At 40.4% G+C, this 24,634-nt stretch overlaps 1 protein-coding gene across 4 annotated transcripts in view; it reads left to right on the top strand.

Annotated features, from left to right (window-relative positions):
- Positions 1 to 545: 545 nt before the first annotated feature.
- DCLK1 (doublecortin like kinase 1) overlaps positions 546 to 24,634 on the top strand; it is a 255,169-nt gene continuing 231,080 nt past the window's right edge. For all 4 annotated transcript variants that reach the window (XM_037376521.1, XM_037376522.1, XM_037376524.1 and 1 more), the window contains exons 1-3: positions 546 to 886; positions 4,021 to 4,409; positions 14,059 to 14,405. In XM_037376521.1, the coding sequence (XP_037232418.1) occupies positions 4,034 to 4,409; positions 14,059 to 14,405 (723 nt within the window). In that variant the 5' untranslated portion in view covers positions 546 to 886; positions 4,021 to 4,033. The remainder of the gene's footprint in view (positions 887 to 4,020; positions 4,410 to 14,058; positions 14,406 to 24,634) is intronic.

The following is a 24,634-nucleotide window of genomic DNA, read 5'->3' as shown; positions in this document are numbered from 1 at the left end:
GTGTAAGGAAGCCTGGCTCCAATTTTGGTACCTAAATCCCCCGACAAACCAACCTTCAGCACCCAAGCCCTGTCCACGAGCTGCGGGTCTGGGCGTGGGCTCTCTTACTCTGGGACCAGGCGAACCTCGCGGAAATGTCCAGTGACGCATTTGGTCAAAATACTTCCAAAGGTGTTTTTTTGGATGCTGGGCGAGGGCCTGGCAGGGCCGGCAGGGAGCCCCCGCCAGGCACGGCCCTGCCCCGCACGCAGGCGGGCCGCCACCGGGCGCACCCCACGGCCGGGGCTCCGGGGCGGCGGGCAAGCAGCAGCCCGCGGGCGGCAGAGTTACCTCAGGGGGGCCCGCTCGGCGCGTAACCCCCCGCCGCCGCGCGGCCCCCTCCGCGCCCGGGCTGCCGGGGGGCGCAGGCGGGCAGCGGGCTCCCCTCGCCCCCGCCGCCCCGCGGGCAGGACGCGCTGCCGGGGGCGGCTCCGGCGGCCGGTCCGCAGCGCCGGGCGAAGAGAGGGCCCGCAACGGGAGAGAGAGAGGGGGAGACGGTGGCGGCGGCGCCGCCCTCTGGAGAGAGCGCCAGGGAGAGGCTGGTGTGAAGAGCCGCATTTCAATGAGGGCCGGGCTAATGCAAATCACTGCAACCGGCAGCAGCAGAAGAAAGGCGAAGCAGCTGCAGCCCGGGCTCCCCAGCAGCGCGCTCCAGCCAGGGGAGGCGTAACAAAGGCAGCGGAGCCGCTTTCTGCGGCAACTACTGCGATTAAAGCCGGGTGGTCGCCGGCGGGGGAGGGGGGGAGCCGCCGCAATTTGGCCGCCTCCCGTTTCGAGCCGCCGTCTTCCCTCCGCGCCCCGCCGGCAGGTCTGAGGGAGAAGGTGCTCGCCAGCCTGCGGAGAACAGGTGAGCGCCGGGGCCGGGGTCGGGGCCGCCCCCCACCCCGCGCAGGGGCTGCGGCGCGGCCGCTGGGGCGCGGCCGCCGGGCACCTGTGCCCATTGTGCGGGGCGGCGGCCTCCGCCGCGCTCCGCAGCGCTTCCCCCGCGCGGCCCCGCTCAGCCGCGGGCGCCGTGTGCCGGGGCGTGTGCCGGGCTGCGGGGCGTGCGGCGCCGGCCCCCTGCCGCGGGCTGCCGCCCTGGGGCGCCTGGCTGTCCGCCGGCCCGGGGCAGCGCCGTCGGTGCTTCCCCCGGTGGCCCGCGGGCGAGCGCACCTCGGGTTTGTCACTGGTTGGCGCCGCGCCGCCCGCCCGCCGTGGGGCTGAGGGGCTCGGTGCCGCCTTCAACGGGCTGGCTGCGTTTCAAACACGTCTCCCCTGCCCCAGCAGCATGAACCCCCTTTTTCTTGAAGCGGCTGCCGCATGGATCCACGTTTCCCCTCCATCATGACTTAGTGTGCTGCTCAGTCCCTGGGTGATTTCGCGGGGTCCCAGTCGCATCGCTGCGTGATCTATTTGATTTTTTTTTTTTAATCAACATGTCTGATTGTTTTATGTAATTTCTCACCCACACCTGCATTATAAATAATTCTTTAACAGATGTATAGGGTGTGAAGTGTTGGGCATGGTGGTTTTCCAGGGGTGTGTCCTTTCATTTTTCCTCTATCTGTGTATATATCCCACTGTGTATTTATACACACCCAAATGGAAACATCTGATCGGATCAAATTGTGTAGGATTTCTTTGTCTGCTCTGACCTTGTGGTTTGAACATGCTTTTCTCTAAATAGCAGGACTGTGGTATTCAAGGGGAGCTCTATTTCTGTTTTAAAGGGTGTAATTGGGAATTACAGCCATTATTGATTAAAGCATAAGTGTGCGGAAGAAAGGGCAGTGACTCCCACTTCTTCCTCCCCCCATCCAAAATTAGTAAAGCTGAAAGTCTCTTTAGAAAGTATATCTTCATGTAAACTTGTTTTTTCCTTTTTTTGTGTGTGTGCATGTGTTTGAGATGGTTTGAGCACATGAAACAGCAGACCTAAGAAAAATCCATTTTTCTTGGCACAGCCATTGCTTTTGAGATACAGCTTCTGAATTGTGAGTTCTGGGATTGTTCAAATAACAGTTTCTCATTGGAATTAGAAATGAGGTAAAACAACTGACAATTTTTTTTTTTTTTTTTTTTTTTTACATGGAAACCTTGGTGGTATAATCTTGATCCTAAGCTGTGGCCGCGAAGTGATGTTTTCTATTTAACCTATAGAGAAGTATCAGTGAGATGCCACAGCAAATGTTCTTGTTCTTTTCACTGAAGTGGGGTGTGTGTATACTGAGGAGGAAAAGCATATGTTAGTCTTTTTCTTTTTATATATACACACATATATGCATATATATATGATTTATAAACACACATATTACTGTACTATATATATATGTTAGGTACCTTTAAATATTTACAAATATAAATCTTGCACATACACATAAACACATGATCCTGTGCCAATGTAACAAAATAAGTTGTGGGCTGTAAACAGAGCAGGGAAAATAATTGCCACTAAGGCCCTGCATTTGCAGTGGTGTGCCTTAGGTGTTTCTTCTAGTCAAGCACATGAACCGCTCTGAGAAGTTGCTGAGCGCATCCCCTACAGCTTTGCAGCATCAGGGTCCAGCTGTATAATCACTGGTGTAATACAGACTTCTGTAAGCTAAAGAGCATCCATAGGCCTTTTTGTATTCCCTCCTACTGTTTTACAGCTGGTCTGAATACATTTTTTTTCTTAATGGTCCCACAGTTATGGGTGGTTGAAACAAAGCTTGTGCTTGCTATTTTTTTTCTTTTTATTGGAAATCAATGAGAGAGGCTGCTTCTAAATTAGGTCTGTGCATCTGTGCTATAAATAAACTTACTGTGCTCTGCTGTTCTGCAGACAACTGCAAATCTAGGTGGCTCCGAAATTAAAAGAAATGTGTTTTGAACCTTTTGATTGTTCTAATTTTTTTTCATATTTCTGGTTTTATTTGTGAAGATTAATGTGCAATTTGTAGTATTTTTAGTCTTGTGTTGATTGTAAAAAGGAACAGAAGTATCTACCTTCTTGATTTCATTTTAGAACATGAACTTCCATTTATGTGAACTATATTGAACAATGGGGATCATTTTGGTCAGAGGTGACGGGTTTTTGTCATTGTCAAACATGGGAGACACCAATTGCTAATTTACCTGTTGACACTGAATTTATCACTTCAGTGATAGTTTTGTAGGCAAAAGAAGCTGTCAGACTTTAATCAATTTGAATATTAGGTCTAGGGTATTAGTAATAAGTCTTGCAAACATTACAGAGCACTGAAGTAGCTTGCTCATTGGAAAGTACTAGTTTCCCATGTCCCTCTAATCTTGATTTTGTAACATTTGAGCACTTCTGTTGGTTCAGAGTATGCAAAATATTTGCACAAGGACAACAGAAGTAATTTATTACAAAGCTTAGGCTGTAGGGAAACCAGCGGTTAGAATATGCAAGGAATTTTGAACCGTGGGCTTGACCCACTAAGTGGTAGTCCTGATTCTCCTCACCAACCTGCAATATCTGTTCCTCTGAGAAGTACTTCATTGCTTGCTTGTTGGCGACTGGTTGCCCTTCTGAAATGGCCTCTCCTGAGATCACATTTGGAACAAACAGTTTGGTGGGGGTGAACAGTCTAAAGGGTAGACTGGACTCAAATCACACCTGAATAAAACATGAGAAGAAGTAGAAAGTTGATGCGTTTGTTCTTTTTTTTCCAGTAGCACAACTTTGTCACCTCATTTTTGGAGCTCTTACTGAATTTGAACAAATGCTTTTTAATGTTTGCATATTGCTAGCAAGGGGTTTCATGAGTGGCATTTCTATGGTGTATAAAAGCCTAACTTACGAGCTAGGTTTTACGGCATGGCAAGAGAGTTAGCTGTAAAATGAACATGTGAACATAGCATGGTTTCGTTCAGATGTTTGTCTCAAACTGGGAAGTAGTCCTCTGTAAGTGCTATGTATAGAATGTGAAGTCTCAAAGTGAGCTCCCTAAAAATGTGCATTGTTCTTAAACTTCTTTTGTCTTGTGCATCCCTTAGGTTGAACTTCAAGATGTCCTTTGGGAGAGATATGGAGCTGGAGCATTTTGATGAGCGTGATAAAGCGCAGCGATATGGAAGAGGGTCCCGGGTAAATGGTTTGCCCAGCCCTACTCACAGTGCCCACTGCAGCTTTTACCGAACCCGTACTCTACAGACCCTGAGTTCTGAGAAAAAAGCCAAGAAAGTTCGTTTCTATCGCAACGGAGACCGGTATTTCAAAGGGATTGTATATGCCATCTCCCCTGACCGGTTTAGATCCTTTGAAGCTCTCCTGGCTGATCTGACCCGAACTCTGTCTGACAATGTGAATCTGCCCCAGGGAGTGAGAACAATCTACACGATTGACGGCTCCAAGAAGATTTCCTCCTTGGACCAGCTAGTAGAAGGTCAGCAGTAAGATTTGGAGGTGTAAAGTTATGTTTGAGTCAGTGTTTGTCAAATCTGTTAAGTCTTTTGCAAATAGGTAATAGTGTTGCCGTTCTTATTGATAAAGAAAGGATCTTCAATAGTATAACTAGAATTGTGAGTATCTAAAATTGTGCCATGAAATATTATTGCTTTGCTACTTAATTCCATCTTGTTGACAGTGTCTGACCTTTCCCTTTCTGTTAATGTAGTGTTGATAGTCCTAGACCTCGAAGATTGCATCTGCTGGTTCTTTTGAACTTGCATGTTTAAAAATGCTGATGAGATTTTAGTCAGTTAAACTTGACAAGGTCCATGGTGCTGATGAAACTTACATGAAATTCAGTTCTGATGGATTTTTTTTTTTAAGTCTGTCTGTACCTAGTGAAGAGCTCCAACTCTTCCCTACAAGTAAATGTGCCTTAAGTAAAATACTCTCCTCTCATGGAGAAGAGTATAAATGTAGGCAACCTGTTAAAAGAGTAATGTTGTAGCCATGATTCAGCTGGGGTAGACTGTAAACTTTTCTTCCCTCTAGTTTTTACATTTTCCTCTTCCCTAGTTCATTGGCATCCTTACATTGATTTTAAATAAGGCTCATGTACCCACAGTATAAGGCATTACCAGTGATTTGGTCAGAACTGACAGGTCTTGGTCATGATCAAACATTGGAGATCCCAGCTGCTAATTTGCCCATTGACAAGGAGTTTATCACTCCTTCAGTGACAATTTTGTTGACAAAAGAAGTTGTCAGCATTAATCAATAAAAATATTTGGCCTAGGATATTAATAGTGCCTTTTACAAGTTTTACAAATTGCTACAGTAGCTTTTCCAACATAAAGTACTTCTGGTTTGCAGTGGATTTCTTCTTACGTGTGTAGGCAGTAGCTCCTAGTACAAAACATCAGAATGTATAAGGTCTGAAAGCATTAAATAGCACATGGCCATAGCTGAGGTTGCTTTTTATCTGTAAAGTTTAAATGAAGGTGCTTGACTGCATTCAAAGAAAATAAAGATGGAACGATTTTTTCATCATTGCTTCCATCCTGCCCCTGGCCCCAACGTACCATGGGCAAACTTGTAAAAAATGGATATATAGCCACTGGACAGCCATATTAGAGTTGTAACAGACTGTAATTTCTTTATGATTTTAAATTTTGGCACTGGGTGGGAGAAGTTGCGGTATCAGAATGTAATGAGAGGATCAGAAGGCAGCTAACGTGGGGAGAGAAGAAAAGGCTAATGATGAATAAGGTTCCTGAAAGAGAAGCACATCTTTGCGTAGCAGTTGTTCAGCCATCATTGAGTTGTCTCCTTTAGGTGCCATAACAGAAGAAAACTTTTTAAGGAGAAATTTTGAGAGGACATTCTTTATAATCCTCCTTGCATGAAAAGGAGAGTAGGAGAGAACATGAAGATGCTCAAAAAGAAAATTGAAGTGGTGGATTTGTCTATCTAAGTAAGGGTTTTGGGGGTTAGGACTGTAGCTTTAGTGAAATGGAAAGGAAACTTAAGATCAATGCTATGAATATCAGGGCAGAGTTAGATCTGTATTTGTCAGGACAGCATTTAATTGGTGGAGAAAATCAATTTATGTGAGGAAAGACCAATATTAATCAACAACTGTTTAAAAGCAGTGTTTGTGCATTTTTTTCTCAGTAGTGGTATAAATAATTATGCTTATTTGATTGGTATGCTCATCAAGAAGCAAGTATCATTGATGTTAATGTTGATTTGCAACGTCTTTTGCTGCCAGTCAGAATCAGCTTTTGAAAAGAAGGAACTGAATGCAGAAACAAATCCAGCAACCTTTAAGACTGCTTTATTTTGGCATCCTAGAAAAGAATAATACCTAGAAAAGAATAAATCAGCCAGTCAAATTGAATGACAGTACAAGAACATAAGTTTATTTTAAAGAAGGGCTTTGGGATTTCTTTTAGTTTTGTGGAACTTTTGTTCTTTATCTTTTCAATGAACACATCCTCCCTGTGTATAGTTCAAGTTGGACAATCTTATTTTCTTGTGCCGTTAACACTGGGATTTACAGAAGTCAGTCTTTGTGTGCAAGTAGAGAGCTTCATCCTTGTTTCCTCTGAAAGGGGACTTCTGTCTATTTGTATAAGACTGCAAGGTGGATTATTTTGTTGTTTCCTTTGTAGAGCTTCGCTGTAGAAGTACAGCGAAGAGTACAGGTTCATATATTATTAGCTCAGTGATGGTTTTTATGTAAACCCTTTCCACTCTTTACTGTACAAATTTATTAGAGTTTGGCCGGTCTGGTACAGCATTAATTAGCTTGAAGCTGTTCTTTGTGCTTAAATAGCTGGAAAATCACTTGATTTTTGCCTCTTGCCAAATTACATTTGTACTCAAACCACTGAAATATGAAGCATTGCCTTCTTAGTGAGACTATTCCCTTACTCTTTGGATTCATTTAATGAGACGGTTATGAATTTAGATATTTTTTCTCCTTTTTTTCCTTCTTTATTGGAAAGGACATTCAATTTTGTGATTGTGCTGTAAGGTAAATATCTAAGGCTTTGATTTGGTGGGGTTTTTTTGCCTTTATGCCTATGAGGAAGTTACTGGACTCTTACCTTCCTATATGGTACATGAAGAAGAGAAGCTTCTGGGGGAAACAAGACAGCAACCACTGTCTTTCATCCCAGAGCTAAACACATACAGCTGCATGAAAGATAGGCCCAAATGAAAAAGGTTGTGAAGGAGCTGTTTTGCTTCAGTAATATTTAGTTCTGTCCTTCAGACAATTCAGAGCTGGCATGGCTATATGCTGGTGTTGCAGGTTACTTTGAGGTGTGTGAACACATCTTCCTTTTATTTGAAACTAATGAATTCTGTAGGGTTTGTTTTTTTAAGACTTTGGGCATGTGAGATCTGTTGGAATTTGGTAACAAGGGGTATGTACCGTTGTAAAAAGTTTCACTTTTTACAGTGCTCTGTAACTTTACTTCCTCTAAGGTGACAGGAGAAGAGGAGAATGCAATGCATTCAGGCTACCTCCTTTTTGTCAGACCTGATGTTCAGGGTCCTCTTACCTTTAAAGAATGGTTTCCAAATGTGACATGACTTTATTCCCTAGGTATGACCTGTAAGCAAAGCATGTAGTAACTATCAAGATGAAGTTGCTCTTAAGGCTAAATTGTCTAGCTGTAAACAAAGTGTCATGAAAGGACTAAATGCCTTTTGCTTTTCCAGAAGTGTACCATCTTTAAAGCTGAAGGCAGAGGTGGACTGATGGGTCTTAACCCCCAAAATACCATTAAACAGTGCAACAAGAACAGTAATAGATTGGAATGAGCAGGATAACTCTGAAACAAAGAGTATTATTTACAGTTTTTACTCCTGGGGTCCTGCTATGTGGAACAAAGACCACAGAATCAATCCATAGCCAGAACTGCATCCCTTTCTCATTAATTTTTATTATAATATTACCTCAGAGTCTTGAGTATGAACCAAAATCAATTGTTGTAGGTTTCCACAATACCTAACACAAAAGATGAACTCTGCAGCAGAGAACTGGCAGTCAAAGACAAACCAAAAACCCCAAACCACAAGCCTGAGAGAGTACTGGAAAAGAATATTGTCACATGTCAATATTGGATGCATTGCCAGACTATTATAAAGATTTGTATGTGTGCATGCACATTTTGAGTAGGCGTAATGGCCAAAATTGTTTCAAGGAATAATCTGAAAAAGGATGTCTCCCAGGGATTATCTTGGAGCAGTCCTCATTGAAGGAGCAGTTTAAAAGAGCACAGATATACCAGTTTTAATGTCTGGTAATGGCTGTAACTGGCTAGTAACTCCTGGGAGATGTGAACCTCACTGCAGTGACAGAGGAGATGAAGGCTCACGTGAGGACGGCAGGGAGGCTTTTGTGAGTGGAGGCAGGCAGTTTGTCTTTGGTGCAGCAGAGAAGCTGCCTGCCAGTGGAGGGAGGGTTCAAAAGGCAGTGCCTCCTTGCTAAACTGATGGGCTATGATTGAGTTCCCAACTTTTTTTGTGTGGGTCTTGCTGCTCCCACTGGCACGTCATTCCTCTTGTCTCAGCTGTTTCTTCTCCTACCTGCTACTACTACAGCCTCCTTGACTCTGCCACCCGCTCCAGCTGCACTGGTGAGAAGCCCAGCCAGGGATGTAGGAATTGATTGATGTGGTCTCTGGTGCACTCTGGAGCTAATGCTCTTTCTTCCTAAGTCAGGCCTACTTCAGAAGGTGGGAACTGATGGTCTGGAAAGATTCATATGCATATGTAATATGCTATCAAAATATTAATAGTAAAGTATCTGTTTAAATGTTTGTAGAGCTGAAACTATGTGGACGTTTGTTTATAGGGTTGAATTTACACTGGATATTTACCATGGACTTGATCCAGGGCTATCAGAGTTAGTGGAAGTTGGACTGGAGCCTGTGGCAGAAATGCCTGCAATCCTTACATTGTTTAATAAACAAACAGCTGAATAATCCCGTTGCATAAAATGGTAGAGCGTTGTTCTGGCACTGTTTATTTGATTATTTCATGAATTTCAGAAGATTAATCCTTTAACCAGTTGATTCACATTGTGTCTTCCTTAACAACTTCTTGGAAGGGCCCATGGTTTCTTTTTCTAGGTGCTTTCCAGTTATTTTTTAAGTATGTATGATGCCTATCTTGCTTGTAGCAAGGCTGTGGAAAATTATGGGCCAGAGGGGGTGGAAGTACATCTTATTTTTTCACTTAGCTTTTGATGAGAGAAAAAAACATTTCAGTCTGAGCCAAGCAGAAAGAACCATGTGTGAAATAAGCCCTTTAAAAGGTCTGAGGAGATCTGATTTAAAGTTTCTGATGCATCTGGTGTCTATGTGAACATGGGTAGGTCAAATTCATTTCCTGGAGATGCTCCATCTCTTTTGCACTGTTGCATTTTTTTCAGACACTGCAGAAAGACAAGGCAGTGGTAATGTGGCTTAAGTAGGTTATTGTTCTATTAACTAACACATTTGGGAACTATTAGGTAGTAATTTATTTGGTTCACGTAATTTTCCTTTTGCAATCTGCTCTGTGTGATGAAGGATAGTCAGAATTCTTCATCCTTTACCCTGAGATTGCTCTTCTGCCTTTTGTATGGACAAAACCAAAGGATGGAAATGAAAAAGGGCAGGTTTGCCTGTTGCATGGGGTTCTGGGGGTGCCAGTCCCTTCCTTGTATTCTTAATCTATTTCTTGCCCTATCTGTTGGGGAAACAATGAACAACCGCTGCACTGCACATCCTCACCACCAAAATGTGCAAGTACTGCAGTTCCTTCATCTCTGGTGGGCTTGTAGATTAGCTTTTATTTCCTAGCACACATCTGCTACAAGGAATCAACACTATTTTCAATAAATTGGCGGTCCTGCTGCTTTCACAAAGAGGGGTTGGTGGTTTCCTCTCTGCTTGCGTGATTCAAACAGGTTCTCTATTCCTTCTCCAGGGTTTTCACCTAAGACGAGCTGGCTTCTTTATGAAGCCTTTTTAGGCCAAAAAGCCTTTAGCACAGAAAAGCAATGCAAATAATACCTTTCAAGAGGTAATGCCTTGATCATTCTTGTAGTAAGACTATCAGAAAGCTAAAGAAAACAAACTAACGGCTAGTATCAATATGCCAAAGAGGGAATCAGCACCTGCATCAGGAAAGCTCCAGTACTTACAGGCAATGATTCGATGCCTCCTGAGCAGTCACTTTGTACACAGATATTATTCTTTAAATTATATTTTTAAGACATGAAGCATGTAATGAAATTCTATCATGACCTATAAGTCCTTCATTGTTACATGGCTCTAGTTGTTCTGCAGCACTGAATTTTAGCAGATGTATAACTGCAGGTGGTATGTTCGTGGGGTTTTTTTAAGCATAAACCATGTTTTGGAATCTCTCTTTCTAAATGATTAGCTTTCTGATTAGCTTATCAATGCTCAGTTTTATTGTAATTGTTCCATGTGAAATGTCCTGACATGTTGAGTACTTTCACAACTTAAATTGTAGGATTACTGGTTCAAAACTGGCAATTGTATACCTCTTACCTTTTTTTTTTTTTTTTTTAAAGTTAGTGTTGTGTGTTTCATTTCATGTTGCTGTGGAGAGGTAGGAGGGTGTTCAGGAAAAGGATACTTTCTAAGATTTAGAAATAACTTTTTTCCCTAGATGTCAGATATCCCAAACCAGCTGGGTGTCCTGCTTTTCTTTTTCTAATGGCTACTGATACTGTAATCAAGAGTCAAAATTTCATTAGTTACAGCTGACTGTACTGTGAAATGCTCGCTCCCCTCTCTTGGGGAGCTGCAGTCAAGCAGATACTACAGGTGGGCTGTTTTTTCTATGCTTTTGTTTAATCCAGTATCTCCAAAGATTCCTTCTTCAACATGTATATTCTGTTACAAATCTAGTGTGTGAAGATTGTTACCTTCTTCCTCCATCTGTCAGTTAGTCAAAGCCGACATTTGTGGGCTGTATTTGTGCTCAGGCCTGACCCAGAGCAAGGGCTGGTGGTGCTCAGTGGGATTACCCCTGGAGGTGTATTTTCCTTCAGGTACGAGTCAGGGGGGTGAGGCTGTTGTCTGTGAGGCAGTTGTAGGCAAAGGTTACAAAAAATAAAAATAAAAATTAAAAAAAGACCACCCAAATTATGTCATCACCTAATAGTTTTGGTGAGGAAGCAATAGTTAAGGCAGAAGATGGATTTATTGAACTGGTCAGTTCATGTTCGTGGACATGTCCCATGTTCAGGAAATTTAAGCTTGTATTTGAGTGTTTCTAGTGTTTTGAGTACTTAAAATTTGCTGGATGTCACCTTAAAACAGGGTTTACTGATCTTAAGATCAGATGTAAGATACTTCTAGGACATAGTGGGTTTGTCCATTTAGTTTTTGTTCTTACAGGCCTGGTCCTTAAGACCACTGTGAATGAGAACTGCAGTCCCTGGCTAACGTCCCTGAAGGGGGACTTTGCTTGAAGTATAAACAGTCTTACATTTAACATAATTGTGGAAAAGGTGTGTTTCTGTTTTCCTGTATAACATAGCTCTTGCTAAAGGTATTTCATCTTAGAAAGTCTTGGATACTCTAACTTCAAGATATTCTGTAGCAAAGTAATAGCCTGTTAAAGGAAAATAAAAATCTTGGTGCAAATATTGATGTAATATAGTACTGTTGGAAATGAAGAAAGGAAAAAGAAGTCTGATGTTAAAACAATCCCATGACTTCAGTGATTGTATTGGTCTTTTTTATGGTCATTTACACAAGATTAGTTTTATAATGAAGAGCTGACATATGCTATTAAACACTACAAGGAACCCATCTGACCTTTAAATATAGCTGATATTAAAAATCATGTGGAATGCTAGCCTTTCAAGAAGGGGAACAAAAAGAATTCTTAATAAAGTAAATGTAAATCTTCTGGGTACAATGTGCATCGCCATTTGTTTAGGTACCTACCCTTTGAGAAGTGAGTTTTAATATGAAGACTTGCCTTTAAATAAATGTTATTTCATGCAACTAAACTGAACAATTTCTCTGATAGCACTGAACCTGAAAATTTTATTATTATCCCTGCCCCCCTCACCCCACCCCCCTTCCTAAAAATGCTCTTAATGATTTTAAAAACTTGTTAATTTTATGGATGTGGTGTTGTGGATGCATTCTGACCTTGCAGTAACTGAGTAGCTAGTGCTAAGAATATTGGATAGGGACATGGATGAAAGAGTATATGTACCATTTGATCACTTTGGGATCATTGCTGTGGTTACACCTTTCTGTTCTGATGTTACCATATTTATCTATCTATCTCAGATATATACAATGGATAAAAGGAAACATTCCATCTTAGATTCTTAGCACTTTAGATGTTACTGCAAAGTGTAGATTAACTTGAATTTACATGATGACTAGTAAGCATTGGAATGTCTTACTTCATCTCCCACTCTTTTTTGTTCTGTTTTATAAGTATACTTTACGAAACCCCCAAAAATCTTTTTACGGTTTTTGCTTGATCATATGCTGTCATTGCACTTACCTTTTCTGCTCAGTGGTCCATCTTCACATGTTTCTCTGCTTTGTTTTCTTTTGGAGTTCTTCCACTGCTTTTCTGATAATCACCATACAGTGTGTTACTGTCCCACCTTTGGAGCATCATGACAACAAACTTGAATCTCTCGCATCCGGGGCCTCAAGTCCTAGTGGATCCCCCTCTCCCTACCCCATTTCTAACTGTGATAACTGTGTATTGGCCACAATTCCTTGTGTGCTGTATTGTTTGTGGGATTGGGTTGGGTGCCCTGAAACCTTAAAATTTGTGCCCAGAAGTAAAATTTAAATATTTATTTTTCTTTTAGTAATTGAACTGTGTGTCCTCTTTCCTTAGTGTGGGGATTGTTGGGAAAATCTTCGTTTCTTATGTGCTTTTTTGGCATACGTGGTACATCATTGAGTTTTGTTCTATTTTTAATATCTTGTGCTAAACTGCTAACATGAAGGCCTCTACGCTTTCAGACACTGAACTACTGAACTCAGAAGAATTAAAACATCTCAGATGTTTTTGTGGTATTGTTCAGGATAGGATTTTGCATTATTTGTAATGGAGTTTAACTGCAGGCTGCCAGAAGGTGTGGTCTTGCTGGATCTAGTATTATTTTCTTTGGGGAGTTTTTGCAGCCAGAAGGGTGAACTGGATAAGCTTGTTGCAAAATTAATATTGTCTTCGCGTTGTTCAATCGGATCGCTGAGCCGGTCCAACTCACCCAGTGTGACTGGCAGTGCAGTCAGTCAGTCAAGCTCAAGGGAGAGGTTGGGGGCACCTGCAGGTGCCCCTTTTGCAGTAGCCTGAGCCTGCAGCTGGACTGAATTAAGGTACTCCCTCCCCAGAAATTGTGTGGGTGTGGTATTCGTGAAAATATTTTATTGTAGATAATGCTGCAATAGAAATATGAACTATTTATCCACTTTTTTTAACTGCAAGTACTCTGTAATAACTATTTTTTGCCTTCCTTTCTCCACCATATTATATATTGAGTCAGTAGAATAATACAGTGAGATTTCTTGCTTATACATTTTATGCTGCTTAAAGTGTTAAACAATCAAATATTAACAAATCTCCCATGATACTCATCCACCTTTTATAGAAAGTTGCTTGTAACCTATAGTTTTTGAGAACATTTCATATTATTTCTTCTGAAGTGTTTGAGGCATGCTGTTTTGTTAGGAGCAGGCCATTTAAGCATGAAGGCTGGGGGGCTACTGTGATAATGTGGTGGGCAGCTGATTAGATATGAACCCTACTTACTGACAGCAGCAATCCCCACTGCAGATGGTGTTTTCTGATCGAAGAACTGTAGGTTTCAAGGATTTTGTAATAGCATTTTCTGAATGGTTAGCTGAAAAGTGATCTTTAAAGGTGATTTTATAGTCTGTAGCATCTGAGAAGGGACAAGATCAATATTTTATGCACTGTAGATCAAGAATAATAAGAATAATGTTTAATAATTTGAGAATAATTTGATTTGTTCTATTTCTGTGTGGGTTTTGGTTTTTTTTTTTCCTTCTGTTTTCCTTCCCCCTCCAATCTGACTTGCTGGTCTGGCACTTTTGTTTCCACAGGGGAAAGCTATGTATGTGGTTCCATAGAACCCTTCAAGAAACTGGAGTACACGAAGAATGTAAACCCAAACTGGTCAGTGAATGTTAAGACAACTTCTACTTCTCGTTCAGTGCCATCTCTTGCCACTGCTAAAGGAGGTACTCCAGATGCAAAAGAGAATAAGGATTTCATTAGGCCTAAACTAGTCACTATCATCAGGAGTGGAGTGAAACCACGGAAAGCAGTCCGGATTCTGCTCAACAAGAAGACAGCACATTCATTTGAACAGGTTCTTACTGATATAACCGATGCCATCAAGCTGGATTCAGGGGTGGTTAAACGCTTATACACACTAGATGGAAAACAGGTAAGAATTTTCATTATGATAATTCTCAGCATGAAGTGAATATAATTTTCATTAGTAAAAAATTACTTTCCTCTAGAACATAGAACCAGGCCTTCCACTGCTTATAGTATACTCATGTTCCCGAACTGCTCACAGATCTTATCATGAAGCATTACTTGGCCTCAGTGATCGTCTTGCCATTTATGATAAATAATAGCTCTAAATCTGTCAGTTGAAAGTGTGATTTTTGCTCTGCATGCCGGAAATGTAGGACGAAGGATGTCATTTTAAAGAAGCTCATTCTGTTAACTTGTTTCAGCTTTTTCTTGCAGCAGTTTTATGAGTCATTGTACTTGACTTTCCGTAAACTGTAAGAACAAACAGTGAGGATACATTCCACTGTGATAAATGCAAGTCTACCGCTGTCCAGAGTGACCAAATGATGAATCTTACTGCAGTTAGAATGGACTATGAAGAAGGTGCAAGCTTAGAAAATGAGTGAGCTTTTTTCCTTTTGCAGGAAAACAGGTAGTATTATGTAGTTGCCCACATTTATTGAGGAGTATCTTGTAGGTTGTGTGTTATTCCTTCTATGAAATACCTTCAAGCAGTGACACTTTTTTATCTGACATACTAAGTTGCATTAGGGTGAGGTTTTTTGAGAGACTTATTGAACTTGCAAGTGGAGGGACAAGAAAAAAATATTACATAGTAATCCTACTTCTTTTTTGTCTTTCACTTTATTTGTAATTTATCTATGGACATGTATTAATTATAGCAAAACTGGAAAAGCTGTTAACCTGATGAAGGGCAAGACTAATTTCAGCATGACCTGAATTGAATTAGAGCAATGGTGACTCTAGAGAAATAAGGCAGATAGTTACAACTGTAAATGCAAGTTATTAAACTGAAGAAATTGATAGAGATAGAATGTGGGTAGGAAGATGAGCAAACAGTCTTCCTGAGAAGCTAGAAGCTGCTAGAGACGAAGATATTTCTGCTGTAATGTATCTGTAGTTTAGAGATTCTAGGCTCAACAATTCACAGATATACAGGTAACAGTGTACCTATCAGGAAACACTGCAAAATATGCTTGATACAGGTAAATAGCTAGATCTGGTGGTGATCCTAAAATGTCTTCAGTTACTGAGGTTAATATTCAGGCACAGCACTGTAATCAGCTACAACAGTACCCTCTGATCTCAGAGAGGGCTGGTTAATGGACAAGCTGCTTATTCAGAGCACTGGTTCAAATCAGGGCCAAGTCTGGCTTGACCAGAAGTCCCTTCCATCTGCTGTTTTGTATCAGTAACCTTTGACACCAGTTGCAGACTGGTAGTTCAGCTCTTGATGACTGCATATATGCCTGTAATGATCCCATTACTGTGGCTTTATTGGGAGCTTTGACCTGGAGCAAAAATGTGATGTGAAGTTCTTTTTGTCTGCAGCAAAGGTCTGGGGAAACTCTCAACTCCTTCTTACCTTGCTTCATGCTCCAGGGAGCACCAAGGCTAGTAAATTTGAGGAAGGAGTTGGGATTTTAAAGCTGCAGAGATCAGTGGTGGTCTCTGCTGTGACCTTGACAGAAGATCTTGAGTGTCTATTCTAATTCCTACAAACTTTCTCAGTAAAAAGGGTTGCATATCTGTTTTGTATTGTATATGTAAATAAACTTGTGGTTTAGCTATGAAGCCTGACATATGAAACATGTGGCCTGTTGTCTTCTGGATAATGTGCTTGCCTGTATTTTTTTTGTATTCCAAATGCCCCTTTAATGGTTGTGTTTAAAATGAAAAAAATATTTTTACACCTGTTTTAGAGCTCTAATTGCTGGAAGTAAATGTTACTTTCCTACTACCGGGGCGAAAGGGAAGATCAGGTTTTCTTGGCCCTGATGCTGTCAAAGTTCAGTTGAATCCTTTGTTAAGTCATGGGATTTGAGATAAGCTCAAATCAGTGGTGTACTGGGATATTTGTTATCTACCTGGTAGCCTGAAACCTACATGTCTAAAGGCTCTCCCAGAGGTCTGGTGTCTCCACGTTCCATCCCTTTTTGGCTCTACAGTTGAAATTGCATACCTTGCTGCCTAATCCTACTGGTAAGGGCAGGGTTTGGGGGAAAGTGTGTGTGTGTTCTACTGGTATAACGAAGGCTTTGCTCACTGCGTGTACAAAGCAGCTTTGCTGGCAGAAAGGGAAATGAATATTCCCATGCTCAGCAGGAGCAGCCTGTTGCTCACCCCTGCACAGGGAAGTCATTGATTTCCTGTGCTGCTAGGCAATTGCTGCTCCATTTTTCTATGCCAAAAACCTGATCTCCCAGATGGTGTTGGGGTCACGATGATGGATTTCTTTATTGCTCAACTCAAGCTGTGAATGATTACTGGGAGGAAATCCATAGTAAATCCAAAAATTTTCCAGTAATATTTATAGTTGGGAACTTCTGCTGTGGCTCCTGCTGGAGCTTCGAAGGTTCTGGAAAAGCCTGTGTTCACTGACTAAATCTAACAAATCTGTGATTAAATTTTTCATTGCAAACTTAAAAAGCAATACAATTTTAAAGCCTCAAGCAAAGAAAAGTAATTTACTGTAAGCTAAGAGAATAAAACTCTTCTAGGATTATTCCTTGGGAATGTAACTTGGAGAAAGGCTATTCTGTACAGCCATCTCTTGTGACTTATTTTATGAAGCCAACACTGGAATTACCTACGCATGGCAAAAATTGGCATGAGTCCCATGTATTGTTACTGCAGGTGGGTAATGGGGTATGTATGCTGTTGTTGGGAACTATTTTTAGATGCCTCAGGCTAATAGAAAGTAGTAGGAGTCAGAGTCTTAACTGGGCATCCGAGTTAGGTGGCTGTCCCATACTGACCCTACTCATTGAGGAATTGAGCTTAAATGCTCTCCCTCCAACAGTTTGGTTAGTTGTGATGTTTGATTTTTATCTATAAAAGATGTTAATAAATATTATGTTCAGTTAAAAGGAATTTGAATGATGGCCTATAAAATTTGATGACAATGTAAAAAACTTCTCTTGATGAGAGAGGTAGTGCTTGCACAATTAGTACCTGAGGAAAGTTGTTATTGCTAGGAAGAAAGCTCTTCCATGATATTAATTTTCTTCCTCCATCCCCAAAATTCCTTCTTGGTTTTGGAAAATTCAGTAATTTTTGGTGTACATAATGTTTTGTGGGTGTTCCTTATAACTCCAGGGAGCTTGATTAAGTACATGTGTTGTAGTAACCATTTCAGTTTTTTAAATGATGGAATAGTAGAAGAAAGGGGGGAAAAACCCCACACCCAAGCTAAAAAAAAAAAAAAACAAAACAAAAAACCCAAATCCAAGAAACAAAACCCCAAAAATTGCCAAGAAAAGAAACCCCAACAAAATTAACCAACCTTGTCTCATTGAGTCAGCAGCAGTTCAGGGACTGAAACCTGATGTTTTCCAGTATTGTGTAGTATTTACTTGGGATTTCATAGAATCACAGAATGGTTTGGGTTGGAAGAGACCTTAAAGATCTTCTGGTTCCAACCCCCCTGCCATGGGCAGGGACACCTTCCACTAGACCAGGCTGCTCAAAGCCCCATCCAGCCTGGCCTTGAGCACTGCCAGGGATGGGGCAGCCACAGCTTCTCTGGGCAGCCTGTGGCAGTGTCTTGTCACCCTCACAGGTCACACATCCTCACAGGTCACACCCTTATCCTACCTGACTCTCAAGGCAGAATGGTGGGCATTCATCTGAGAGCAAAGGCTGCAGCTCTGGCTGGGGCGTCTGCACTATCTATGTTGGTGGTGGCTGATGCCTCCACCCAGACGGAGCTGCTGAAGGGAGAGGCTGCAGTGCAGACCTCAGGCTGCAGGATGTGCCCAGACCTTTTTCCTGGGGTGGGGACAGGCAGCAGACCTGCCCCCAGAAGGTGTGCCCAGGTGGAAGACCTTCTGCAGGAGGCGGCTGAGCTGCAGGAGGCATTGAGAAGGCTGTATAACATCAGGGAGGTTGAGAAGGATTTCGTGCTTTTAATTTAGTTTTGTTAAAATTGGTTTCTCCTTATTATAAACAGGGTGACTAATGGTTTATTTGCATTTCCTTGTAACTTGTCAATCTGTATTTGACTTCAAGGTTTCTGAAATTTTAGAATATAATTTAACTTGTGCTAAAAGGGGCACAGTATACAACTGCAATCTGATCATATAGCACATTGGTGGCCTGCATTTAGTATACTCTTGCAGTTCAATTATTAATGATTCCTCAAAGCTGGATAGGTTTCATACTGTGTCTAGAATAGTATATGTGTATTTTTATAGATAGAGGTAGAAGGAACTGATACTGTTTGTACTCTAGGGGAAGAGAGAGAATCACCTCCCTGTAAGATACTGAAGGATTTGAAGATGATGATGGGACTCTTAGAAATGTTTAATAGTTTTATGAGTCAAAATTAAAACCTTTCTGGGGGAGGTCTTGAAGTTTTCCTGGCCGACTTTGCTGTGTGAGGAAAATAAAAATATAATGAGTAGGTTTAATGGCTGTCTGTAGGAATACAGATCATGAGGACATGCTCTTACTGTATTACTCTTTTTTTTCTTAGATTAAAAGGTTGTTTAAGTGCATTAAAAGGTATTGTCAATGTTGACCCTTAATATTATCATGTACTTGTACAGAGAAGGAATGCTTACTTTTGGCTAAAATATGTCTTGCTTTACTGTAGCTCCAACGTTGCAGTTTGGTTTTTAACCTTCCCTTAACAGAAGGTGCCATTTTTAGTTTGATATACATTAAAATACAATTTTGTAAAAGGCCGTGTGTGGACACACAATACAAACATGAAGGATGCAAGCTGCCTGTGGAGATAGAGCCTGGTTGCTGTGTTGCAAGCTCCGATCTCTGGTTTCTGTTTACTTGATACACTTCTAGAACAACACTAATGACTGAAATGGCAGAAAACTAACAAAGGTCACACATAACAGCAAAATTGTGTAACAGTGCCATTTTAGAAGTGTTATGATGTGTGTATTTGTACAGGATATTTACAATTTGTATGTTTAGACAAAGACTAAGTTTGGACAAAAGTGCTTTGTTACCTTGTAAGTCCTCTATTCACTTTTAGCAGAAGAAACATCTGGTTTATAATGGGACTTACTTATTTGAACAGGTGGTTTGTTTAGCTTAACAAGATGCAATCATGCAAATTATTCAGTTTATGTGTTATGCTGTGGGTTTGACTCCAGACAGATAAGTAGTCAGTGGCAGAGATACCAGAATAAAAGTCACTATCAGTTTTGTTGTTCTTTTAAAATACATTATTACAAATCAAATTACCTTTACAAATATGAAATATAGCTACTGTTACTTAAAGGCATACCTTGCAGAAGTATGTTTGAGAGGCATAGGATGTCCTTCAAAAACCTTGCTTTAAGCCATAAAAATAGATATTTTAAAAAATTGTGGCTGCAAGGAAAGGGAACATGACAGTGCTAGAAAGCTTGAAGCTTCTTCATTGGGTAATGTTTTTGTTTTTTATTGGGACCCCATTCTAAAGGGGGATATCTTATGATACAAACTCCCTTTCCTGTGGACTCCTCTATGTGAAGGCACCTAATATCTTAGTTTTTACTACTACTATTTTAAGAAAGTACTCTTTCAAGAAAAAGGAATCAACCATTTGCACCTACACCTAAACTGAGCATGTGCTTTTTAAATTGTTTTGTTCTTAACAAGTGGAAAACATTTGATGATAATGTCTGATTCTACAGTAAATTCTTGACCAAATCTACCGTTTTGTAGGATGGATTAAAAATCTCAAATGTCTTTCTCTAGACTTGGATTGTCCTTGGTACAGAAAAGCCTATGTACAACAAGGTAGGTGTCATTCGCTGAAAGACATTCTCTACTTGGCATGTATGTAGCTTATGTTATATGACAGTCTAGACAAAACAAATGTTAAGAAAAATCAAATTTATGTGCAGCAGGTGACTCGTTTTGTGTGTGCTCTGTAATTTTGATTCATATCAGCATTTGTAATCAGTTCCATTCTTAATATAGAAGGTGCATTTAAGGGTGACTGGTTGTGCATGTTGTTTTTATTTGTTCTTCAGTTGTAGTTACAGTCCACTCGAGATACATGCAACTTAAAATTATTCCTAGTTTGAAAAAAGTATAGAAGTGCTATTTTACCTTCTGTATGACATATCTTGAGTGCAGTAACTTTAATGTCTCTCCTTGGTTGAAGGCTTTAGAGCTCCCTGCCAGCCACAGGCACACAGGGGTGGTGTGATTGACCAGAGAACCATGGTGCAATTGCTGTGAGGTGTAGCTGTGCAGATGCTGACTAATTGGTAGCAAACATTAAGTAAAATGACTTCTGCAGCGCATGTAAGCATTTTAAAAGGGAAGCAACAGCTAAAGTTGTGTTTATTTTTTTGAGGTGGCACTTTACTACCTGGGGACCTGAAACCCATTGCATTTACACTGTACAAGCTGTTTCTTCTTAAAGGGCTTCTAATATGAATGCTAAATGGACATACCCCTCAGAAAATACCCATGCTGCTTAATTTTAGGCATGAAGTTTAGGACCCTGTCTGGGAGATGCTGACACACTACCATGTTATGTAGCTGAGAAAGACACTCCAAGAACAAAATGTGTCTCTCCAGCTTTTAATGTATCTCACTTTCCCTCCTTCCTACCTGCACTATATTTAATCAAAAACTTCCTTTCTCTGGAATATGTATTATTTCTGGCTTTGATGTTTTGAAATTGATTTTGGGAAAAAGACTTAAAAGATGAGGATTTTTTTCTTAATACTGGGGAAAAGGCCCCTTCTTGAAGATATGATAGAATGAAAAACAACAAAAAAATATCAGAGACCCAAAATTGTCTGTCTCTACAGGTGGTGATAGGCTTTGGGGGTCTTAGAAGATTCTTAGAATTCTATTGAGAGAAGTGGACTTCCATTATAAATTAGACTGTACTTTACTAAGAAAAGCATAAAAATCTGGTTCAAAATAATTCAAAGACATGCTAGGGTAGACAGTGTCGGGTGATTGGTATTATTCTGGTGTTAGAGGAGAGCTGTGATAGGTCCTTGAACCCTTGTGACTCTGGGTAGGCTGTTTTGATGTCATGTTATGGCATTGACTAACAATTTTAGTTGTTACTCAAATAAAGTCTTCCATAAAGGAGTGAACAGAAGCCCATTCCTAACTGAAGGCAGTGTGTTCAGTCATTTGTCTAAGGTCAGTTCCTATTAAGCTGAGACTGACAACTGTGTTGCTCTGTCTCTAAAAGCTCTCTCACAACAGCAGTTTCCAGGGTTGCTAACTGGCATCCCTTAGGAACTGTAGGCTGACTTTGAAAATTAAGAGAAGATGCCATCTTCTGTGACCTTTAGATTGGCTTTCATGCTGTGCAAAGTAAAAAAAGCTGTTATTAATTGAGTAAGACTGAAAACTTGCATATCTGCTTCAGTATGCTTTAAATATCACATAAATTGATCCTACTGTCTTATAAGGGTATCCAGTTACTCATTAGAGAGTTTATGTACAGTCAGAAGCCTTTTTTAAAGAAAGGTCATTTCCAGCTCCTCAAAGGTGGAGTATGGTATTGTGCAAGTGTGGGGAAGGATGCCTTAGTGGAAAGGAAATGGTGTGGTCATTCAGAACTATCAGTTACTAGAATAAACGTCCACCTGGACTTTGCTCCATTGCTTTAAATGTGCAATATAACAAAGAGGAGCTTCTCATTCAGTTAAGTTCTGATTTGTGTGTTGCTGACTGGCGGGCAGGAGAGGAGAAGCAAACGGAAACACCCCCAACTGTATGGTCTTGTTGGGAGTGATTTTTTTGCTTCTTTGTTTGGTCAAAGAGGACTTGGACCAGTGCTTGCAGATTTCTCTGATGTTGTACAACTATTTTGTGGAGACGGGCATGAAATTACTGGTGAGAATTGAAAAGATTTTCCACTGCTCAGTAGCGTGTAGTCTCAGGACCAGATACATTCTCTGTCAAGAGCTGAAATCCTTTTGTGATGCTTTCAAATAGTAGTCATCCTAAACTTTCTTTGTTCTGCTACCCCATCCTGTTATGATACTGTATTTCATGACTTTCACTGAATGAGCTGAGCTCAGTAGTTTGAAGACTCGACAGTTTGACAATACACACTGTCATGTTCACTGGGATAATTTTATTTTTACTCTCTGAAGCTGTTATTGTTTGTAATATTTTTTTCATTGGCATAAGTAAGTGTGGTATGTATTTCCTCTCTCTGAAGTGGCATGATGTAATAAGACTGTAAAAAAGCATAATGAATCTTGGATTATTTCTGTTCCTTCTAAACCAAGTTGTTACAAGAGGATTAAGAATTTCCAGCCATTTGGAAGAATTGTAAGTATAATCTAAAAAAAATATTTTCCTCTCATAGTTTTTGTGTATCATGTGTTTCTTTCCTAAGAAATTATATTGTACTATTCATAGAAAAAATTCTTAATACTACATGCAGCTTATTAGAATTTAAATATCTGCTTTTTAATGTAAGCATTTTAGTATAATTCTATCCTTGGATTGTTAGACCTTGAATTTTTTTCGCAAACACTTGGAAAATCTTGGCAATCTTTCTTTTGAAAAAGTTGCACTAATAAACTGAAGGTTGGTAACTCTTGAATCAAGCTCAAGTTTGAACAGCTACCTGAGACAGTGCAAGTATGTCCTTGATTACTTATTTCTTTCTACTTACTTTTATTTTCAACATGTTTTTGCCAAGCTGTTGTGTAGAAGGAAATTGTTCCATGAATGATGAATACTGAGAGGGCAAACTACATAAATTTTGTGTTACTAGCCATGTTTTTCTGTGAAACCTAATTCTTTAATTTTTCTCTATCTGTTTATAGGAACCAAGATCTTTAAAACACCACAAAATGTAATTGATACTGGTAAAATAGTCCCAAAACTACTGATGGTGGAGGAGATGGTAGTGACAGCCCAATTTTATACCATGTTTTTCTAATTAAGTTTCTGTGAACCCAGTTTCTTTTCTGAAACTGCAGTCAACTATGAAGCATCTTAACTTATTTTCAATTCTTTCCAGCTTCTTAAGCCATGCACTTTGCTGTTCTTACAGTGAGCAGCAAGAAACATGAATGTCTTTGGATGTTCTACCTATTTGGTCTGGAATTGCCTCTTGTGATTCTTTTTCTGTAGAAAGCAAGTCTAGGGCAATGACATAAGTCTCAGGTGCTCACCAAGTTATTCAAGATGAATACAGGTCTCTGCCTCTTGAAGGATCCTTCTTAAATGAAGCTTGCTGTGTATAGAAGTTGGAGATACAATTCTGTTTCCTTACTCTGTGTGTCTGAGGATTTCTGCTGTGAATTTCAGTAGAAGTGGGACTGAGGCTTAGAGGCTCTACAGGGACAACAATATTAAGTGCTATTAAATCAGTGATGTACAATGTATTCTGCCTTTTCCCCCCTCCATTCGTCTTCAAGCTTGAAACTAATTTGTTCAATCCTGTAGGAAGTATTGACTTAATCTTTTCTGAATCTATGTCCCCACTACTGTGTGCCAGTTCATGAGGGCAGAATGTCCAGACTCAATCAGATTTAGGAACTAATACAATTACCAGTAGGTTAAAATATTTCCATTGTACTGAATGAAGATGGTAGTGCTCTGAAAACATCTTAGAATTTTATAAATAAACCAAGCTCCTTTGAGACTGTCATCCTGATGTCACTGGTTAATATGACTAGGTGTATATCACTCATAGTTTGTTCTTAAATTTTATTAAGTACTTTGTTACACATTTTCCAAAAATCTCTTTTGAAGTAGGTCAAACCACCTATTACAATGAAATGTTTTTGCTTGAGAAGGCTTCCAAGAAGGGAATCAAGCTTTGTCCATAGGACTGAATTCCTGAAGTCATAGACAGAAGGGCAAAGAAGTCTTCGGGAACTTGAGGCATGGCAGGACAGGGTATGGTACTTTACAAACAGGAAAAAATGAGTGCAAATGGGTGTGAAATTATCAGAGATAAGTGAGTTTAAGTTCAGAAAGCAATATGGTATGCTCTCACTGGAACCAGCAACACATTATAGGGTTTTGAATTCAGAGTTGGATGTTGCTGAAAATAGAACTCATATTAAGTAGTTAAGGCTGATTGCCTCTCCCAAATCAGTTGTTCTGGTGGATTTGGTTTTCCATTAAGTGTTGGACCTCAGAAACTTCTATTTAAAACTCCTCAGAGCTTTAATAGCT

Source organism: Falco rusticolus, chromosome 2 (assembly GCF_015220075.1).
Source record: "Falco rusticolus isolate bFalRus1 chromosome 2, bFalRus1.pri, whole genome shotgun sequence".
NCBI lineage: Eukaryota > Metazoa > Chordata > Aves > Falconiformes > Falconidae > Falco > Falco rusticolus.
This window is presented reverse-complemented; position numbering and strand designations above follow the sequence as displayed.